The 8,086-nt window shown below is 44.5% G+C and overlaps 1 protein-coding gene across 11 annotated transcripts in view; it reads right to left on the bottom strand.

Annotated features, from left to right (window-relative positions):
* PTPRM (protein tyrosine phosphatase receptor type M) overlaps positions 1-7,852 on the bottom strand; it is a 451,289-nt gene extending 443,437 nt beyond the window's left edge. For all 11 annotated transcript variants that reach the window (XM_042839780.1, XM_042839781.1, XM_042839783.1 and 8 more), the window contains exon 1: positions 7,653-7,852. In XM_042839780.1, the coding sequence (XP_042695714.1) occupies positions 7,653-7,725 (73 nt within the window). In that variant the 5' untranslated portion in view covers positions 7,726-7,852. The remainder of the gene's footprint in view (positions 1-7,652) is intronic.
* Between the last annotated feature and the right edge of the window lie 234 nt (positions 7,853-8,086).

Raw genomic sequence — 8,086 nt, 5'->3', positions numbered from 1 at the left:
CCCAAAAAAAAAAAAGATTAGAAAAGATTAACTATGAAGATACCTGTATCACAGTGAAATGCCAGAGCACATACTTCAATTCAGGCTTCCCACTAGGCAGAAGATCTGATCACTAAGCAACTGGCTAATACAACAGGAATTAAAATCTACATCTGTCTTCTGCATGCTGTGCTCCAGCAGCACACTTCATGTTCCACTATATCATTCCAACATGGAGATAGAAAAAACTTCCAGGCTCAAAAAGTTCCACTGGGCGAGGAAATCATTTCCCTGGTAAGATTTTATGGGACATCTTAAAGCACTGAAAGAAAAGAGATCTTACACTATCAAAATACCAAAAATTCCAAAAATTATAATCCTCAGACATTGTTGATACTGAATTACACCATTTGATAAAAACATCACAGTCATTAGAACAAATGACATGCAGTCCTATATGGATATGCAAACAGAGTTAAACCTTGAGACAGATACTTTTCCTCAATCATGCAAGTTTGTACCCAGTATGTGAGCATATTTCAAGCAGACTGAGAAGTTGTTAGGAAGCCCTGGACTTCTTGCAGTGATTTTATTTACTAGAAGAATGCAAGAGGGAACAGATAATAATGGACTCCTATTCAAACAAAACAAATTCACTAATCCCTTAAGAAGAGAGAATAACTGTACCAAACAGCAAGGACAGTCAGATCTGGGGCACAACACGGTTCCTGGAGATGGAAGTTGATTTGCATGTCTGTTTTTGATTTTTAGCTGAAGTAGATGTTAAACCTGAAAAAAAATATGAACTTGGAAATACCACAGTTGAGACCCTTTGTAGGTGGAGGACAACCTGAAGCTGTTTAGGAAATCTCAGGCTCTGCTTGAGATAGGATCTGGTACTATTCTTTTTCAAAACTGGAGGTCTGTTATCTTCTACATACCCTCAGAAGCTACATAGACTTAGCAATCAAAATGTTAAGACACACATGCAGATGACCATTTCTGTGGTCATGAAATGCCAAATAAGCCACGGATAAGGGATTGGTTAACCTCAAGTGTGGAGGAAAAAGGAAAAAATAAACTTCCCTCGGCTCCAATACACCATGAAAAATGCAATAGCTCACTAAAGGGCAATAACTCATCAACTTTTTAGAACTTGAACATATGAACTAGTGCTTAGATTATAAGCATACACACAAGTATAGAAATGCACATCATGGACAAGAGTTATTTACTCAGCCTAGTCTACATTCACAGGAAGAAGAGATGTGAAAAGCCACTCTATTCATTTACCTGCAAGAACAACTCTTTTACAAAGCCTTAAGGCGCTACTGGCCCACTACCCATCCACTTGGAAGTGCACAGAAACCCCTGTAATATCCTCCTCAATCTTACATTACAATATTGTCAGCAAAAATAAAAAGCATGATTTCACCTAACAGAGCTACCCTTAAGATTCAAGCTAATAACACACAATCCTTCTGAAAAGTTTCCCAAACCCAGTGTGTCATAAACCTTGGGGGGTGGAAAGAGCAGCACTGCTCTTACAGGCATGTGATGCTTTCTTTCAGACCCCTAAAAGATGGATGAGCTACAGTGATGAAAGAGGTAATTATCTATTAGTTATTCTGGAGCAAAATCACATCTCTTGTGATTAACAAAGTAGCACTGTAAAAGATATTTACAAAAACAATAACACTTGGAGATTAAAAAGCAAAAAAAGAAAAGAAAGGATCTCTTCATGAGAGATCCCGACTGCTCTCTAAATCAGGGCAGACTACAAATGTCTAGGGGAAAAAAAGAAAAAAAAAAAAAAGAAAAAAGCTTATGGAAGAAATGTTGGTTTTGCACCATTCCACATGGAAAAAGAAAAACTGAAGGTCATTAACATCGTTACACTTCATCGTATGTGTAAAGATAATCAACCATTGCTATGTAAAGCCATCAGAGGAACTATTTAAGCCTTGCATGTATAAGGAGACAAGTGTGTTCAAAACTAAGATGGCAAAAATACAAAAATGTGAATAATTATAAATCCATGTATGTTTTCCATGCATTTCCAAATGCTGTTTAATTGCCTTGATAGTTCAGCTTTTCCTAGGACATTTCCCTTCCCAGCAAGATACATCTCTTCCACTCTTCCACACCTTCCTCCCCAAACACTCGAATTCCAACCTGCCTTCAGCACTCCCGCCTGCTAACACTCCCGTGCTTTCATCTGAACAAACGCGGTCATTACTTCGTTTGCCACCATCGCTTCTTAAGTGGCAAAGGGTCAGGCTGAGTGAAACGGCTGAATCGTTCCTTTCTTATTCCTCGCAGCTACTGAAAGTATTTGTCAGAGGTGTAACACCTTTATTTTTGTTGTTACTGCTCTCAGAAATGTGGGCATAAAAACATCATTCCTTCATTTTTAAAGCATGTATGGGGACTCACCCTCCTTAAACTCCTCGTAACACTGAAGGAAGTGATGTGGCTTAAGCAGCTACAAAACACTCCTACAAAATCAGTGCAGGATTCCACCGACAGCAAAATCATCTTTGAAACTAATCACTTTGAACAGAGCAGAAGCCTCCTCACAATGCATTAAGAAGCTATATACTCTCACAACACTCCAGCTTTGCTTTAAAACGCATCTATAGGTCAATCAAGATGGTTAAGATATAACCTTATCACACCTCTGCAGCAATAATCCTTCCATATAAACCACTAGGAAAGTACTACCAATTTCTCTGCAACTCCATGCACTTTGTTCTATTACAGCCTGCTTTCACCCACTGAATGCTAACAACGATATTGAAAACAGCGTTTTTACACACGACAAAGAGTTCATTTGTGTTACAAGCAAACTGGGGGAAAAAAAAAAAAAAAAAAAAAAAAAAAAAAAAAAACACCAAAACCAAACAACCCAACAGATCAGAATTCTTAAGGGGACAAAAATTCCCAGACCTCCCAAGTTCGAAGCCCAGCTTTCAGCCCTGCCTATTTTTACACTTAGAAAAGTGGATTTAGACATGCAGCTACACCTAGTGATCAGCAGCAGATCACAGCAGGCAGACTCAGGAAGTGCTCCTACGCTGCGACAGCAGAAATAAATATGTGAGCACAGAGAAGGAAAGAGAGGAAAGCCGCACAGTAATATTTCTTTTTAAAAAGTTTATTACTAAATTTATTATCACAAGTTCCAAATTGTCTTTGGCTTCCTGAAATCCCTTTTAATACACATTAACTGAAAAATGCACATTTGGAAATTATCAGCAAAATCAAATGAAATAAAGAGGATCTTTTCAATGTTTCCTACCAAAACAGAGCAGAAGCAAAGTAATTCAGATGCACTCGTACATTAATAAACAATTTACTCCCGGTGAAATTTTCAGAACCACTCAAGAGAATCACTATCAAAATGCATCACAACAAACTCAGGATCAGCTCTCAGGTCCCAACCCAACAATAGCGCTGTGTTCCAACAGGTCTGTGCCTGTTATCTCCACCAGCTGAGCCCAATGACGCAAAATGAAGCCATGTCCCAGCAGCAACCTGCACAAGTGCCCAGGCCACCAGCAACCCCCTCGATATGGCAAACTCAGTGACCCACTCAGCATACGAGCGAGAAAAACATACTCCACATTTCTTCAGATGAGACCCAAGTGATTCAGTGAGACAGAGACCAGAAGCTTACTTGCTTTACCCCGACACCTTTCGTGATTTGCTCTCTAGCTGCCAATCCATCACTTCTGAGAGCACTAAATAGATTATTTTCCGTAAGCTATATGTTGCTATATTGTTTCTGGATGCTAATTTATTTTCCTCATGGATTCTGATGACGACTAAGTTGTGAGGCTGAAGAAGACATCACAGGAATATTTCAATGTTATTACATCCTTGTAATCTTCTGGAAGGCTTATTTTTAATTTCTGGTGTAGTTTCTTTACTAACTTTTGACAGTAGAACAATAGAAAAAGCAAGATTCACCACCCAGCTTCTTTTTTGACACTCCCAAAGTCCAGACCCTCATTCTGTTTGAAGAATTCCAGAGTACATCCCAATTTATAGGGAAACGCAAAGTTTATTTCATCTGTTTCTAATCATCAAAAAAAAAAAAGGTCTGAAAAATAAAGACCTATTAGAAGCTGATTCCTTCACATTCTTCCACTAATTTGCAGGATCATTTTAAATGCAATTAGTCTCGGGTGAAGAGCACAAATCGAATCATTCACCTGCATAAACGGGAGCAGCACAATGCTCTGACAGTGAGGCCCTTGGTCTGAAAGCCCTCTCTCACAGCTCGCCCTGCTCACAGGGCCAAGCCCATGCTAACACTTCAGCTGAAGATGCGCTGCTAGGCTGACAGCTGCTCCAGGCACTGAGATCACCACATCCTCACCAGCGTTTCTTCCCTCAGACAGCACAGGGATGGGAACCACTGCCAGACAGGAGGAGAGCAGGTGAAATAAACAACACCAGCAAACACAGAACGTGTTAAAATAAGACAACAACACAAGTAGAGATCATTGTTGGCAAAGTAATCAGAGTATCTATCAAATGCTTCTAGACACAGATCCTGAATACTCTGAGAAACCTCTTTAAACACCTCTTTAAGTTAATTACAGCAGAAAGTTTTTACTTTCTGTACATTTCTCTGAATGCCAGGAACTTCCCTTCAGCTGTGGTTGGACCTAGAGAGACTTCATTTCTCTTCTTTCTTTCTTTCCATCCTCCCTCTTTGCGAGCACTGTGACGATGCTGGTGTTCAGGAAGTTTCAGCATGTTACATTTCTTCCTTATGTCTGTTTTTGGAAAATGTGATTCTTGTTTTCAAGAGTGCTTACACCCAAAACTGAAACAGATGAACGTGAAGGCACGGCATCTATTTAGAGCACAAGGTTTGTATTTTTCTTCCATGAAACAGCTGGGGGACTGCTGTGCTCTACATAAAAACTTTACCAGTCCCTAACCGAAGCAGTTTCCAGTTCTGTGCAGCACCTTCTCTCCCTCTCATTCTCCTCCCCAGCTGCCTCCTGTGCTGGCCTAAAGTTACTTGGGAAGAGCCTCCCAGGAGCATTTCTATGCCACCCCCCTCTCTTGAGCACTGCAACAGGCCCATCCCCTCTCAGACAAGGAAAACTTTCAGCAAAAGTACCATAAAATGAATGCTGCTTTCTGCAGCAAAAGAGAACAGTGTGCTCTAATAACAGGCCTCTCTAGGTCAGTCGGGTTATAAGCAAGAAGCACCAATTTCAGAATTCAGGCTGTATGCAAATGTAAATCCACCCGAAAATGATGCCCTTATAAAAGCACAGTTTCTGCATTCTATTACACATCTCCCTGCCTTCAATTTCAGACACCCATTCTGGTGTTTGACAGAACTCATTACATCCAGACTCCACATTTTATGGAAGATCTAATATTTAGGCACACAATGTCCCTTCTCACTTGCCACATCTTTGGGTTTGACCCAGATCCCCTACAGGGATGAACCGCTCCCCCTAAGCTGCAGAACCCACGGGGAACGAGGAGAAGGAGCACCGCACAGCCAGGTGGTACTTTGTGTGACAGCAACATCACACAATCCAGGAACTCTGCACTGTGAGCCTTCCCGCGGCCTCACTTTGTCATATTTACGCTAAAACTATAAACAGAAATCAGCCAACCCAGGTATGCAAGCGTTTCTCAGGAACAAGCAATTTGCTTTGCAGCAAGACCCCAGCTACTTCTTAAAATAAGCACTGTCCATATAATACGTTTTCAGCAACACATCTCGAATCCAAATTCTTGAAACCATTTGCTTCTGGAACCAATGAGTGCAGAATTTTAAGTTCCTTAGTTAAGGACTCAGAGAAAATCTCATTGTTATTAACTGTTAAGCTGCTTTCCAAAGATTACTTGAAAGCTTCCAGGCCTTAGAAAGCCAAGATCTGATCTTTCGGTATGATTGTTTTCTAAATAAGAAATACAAATAAAACAATGACTGAAGGTAACATTAGAACTAATCTCTGCCAAATAGATCAATTACTTTAGGAAAAGGTAAAAACAAAAACAGAATGAGAAACGCCAACGCACCCGCTGATATTCTTTGCTTCAAACAGCCATCGAGTTGGTTTTCTTTTCTTATTGCTTCATCTGTTTTTTAAAATTTTTAGAGGTTATTCATGTAACTCCCATTAGCAACAGGGGACGGCAAGCACCGAGAGAGGAATTTTGTGTGATTTAATTTCTATGACACTGATGCATCACGCTTTCAACAAAAGCAACAGCATTTTTTTTCCTCCTAAGCAAAACCGACTCCCAGGCACAGACTTCAAAAGGGGAAGTGCAAAAATGGAGTGCCAACAGTCAATATTAAAAAAAGAACAAATGGTACTTGCCCCATCATTAATGCTTTCCATTCAGTGTTTCACATACAGGTACATATGCACACACACAGGGAGAGGGCAGACCAGATCCTGTCCTTGTAACATCCTCCACAGCCCCACTGAGGTGCATGGATAGCAGCATCCCTCAGTCAGTGCACTGGAAGCTGTGGAATCGCCCCTTTTGCCACAAGCCTATGCACAGGTCATTAAATCCACTTAAGGACATCACTGAACCATTTGTGCTTTCTGTCACTGTGTGTTTGCTGCCACAGCGTGCAGCTATGGAAGTGAATACATGAATGGCACTTATGTGCTGACTGTAGCAGAGCATCAGGGTACCACATACGTAAGTCACTTCAGAAGTGCTGTTCCAGCCCAACTTTAAGCAAGAAACCCGACAGTTGGTGCAGGGCAGCAATGAGTTTGGGATTCATCAGAATGAAGCAAGAGCTCTCCCTGAAGCCTGGACACCAGATTCCCAATATCAAGGAGTTATAGGGCTAATGTGCATGAGTTCAGCTTCATAAACAGTTGCGGAGCATAGCTTCAACCTAGCACGGGTGTTAGGGAAAGCTTTCATCATCCTTCTGTACCACCTCGGTGCAAAGCATCCTCCCTCTCAGGAACCCTCTTTCTCATCCGCGGTAATAACACCGAAGATAATCTAAAGGAAACGCAGCCGCGTACACAGAACGTTCACGGAACCTGACATAAAACCGGAATTCGGTAGTTTTTCAGCAAAGTTTAGGAGCACCCACGGTATCTGCAGCGCAGAGCACTGCAAACACGACGCTCGGCAGCCGGGCTGCAGGACGCACAGAGCCTACCGAGCGGGTCGGAGCCTAAGCCCGACACCAGATGTCCCCCATTGCTGTTAGCCGCGCTAACTTCGTGCGAGAAGCAAAACAGAAAGCCCCAAAGTGACTCCCTGCAACGGAGCGCGCTGAACTATTTCACAACCCACATTCCCGTCTAAAAGTACGGGTTTCCTCAGCACGGAAACAGGACGGGGAGCAGCCAGGGGGGTCCGAACACGCCGTTAACCGTCTGCACGCCGAGAGCGAAGTATCGCTGCTCACGCCCAGAACCGGGGGCAGCGGAGCCCCTCCGCTCCCGTACGGGGCAACGGGGAACTCCGGGCAGCCGGCGGCAGGGAGCTGCGGCTCGGCCCGGCCGCGGCATCCCGCCCGCCTCCCTCGGGGACTCTCTCTCCCCCACCAACTCCAGTATCAGCCCCGCCGGAAAGACGGAGAGAAAAAAGAACTCGAGGCGAAGCCCCGCCGGCTCCGGAGCCGCGGTGCAGGCGAGGCGGCCCCTTACCTGTGAACGTCTGCGCTCCCGCCGCCAGCAAAAGTCCGGCCAAAGTCACCAGGCAACTTCCAACTTTCCCCATATTTCCACCCCTTCCTGCTCCGGGTCCAGCAAAGTGCCAAAGTGTTCGCCAAAGTGGGAGACGGCCCTCTTCGCCCCTCTCCCGTCGGCTGGGAGGGGGAGCCGGACCCCCGCTGGCTGCCCCGCGGCCCCCGGCTCCCCTCGGACTCTCTTCGCCGGCGGAGGCGCGGAGAGAGCGGGGCGGACGGCTCCTCGGGCAGCTCCGCTCTCCCGCGCCGTCCCCTCCGGCCGCCTCCCCCGAGGGGAACTGCGATCCCGGCACCTCCCCACTCGCCCGCTGCCGCCGCCGGCCCCGCTCCGCTCTGCTCCCGGACTGACTCGCGGTCCCCCCGGCGGGCGGGCGGGTGAGGGAGCGGGGAAGG

The sequence above is a fragment of the Centrocercus urophasianus genome, unplaced genomic scaffold (genome assembly GCF_019232065.1).
Source record: "Centrocercus urophasianus isolate 14NV4802_14NV808 unplaced genomic scaffold, USGS_Curo_1.0 seq_11, whole genome shotgun sequence".
Classification (NCBI taxonomy): Eukaryota; Metazoa; Chordata; class Aves; order Galliformes; family Phasianidae; genus Centrocercus; species Centrocercus urophasianus.
Note: the sequence above shows the minus strand (reverse complement) of the source record. Positions and strands in the feature narration are given on the sequence as shown.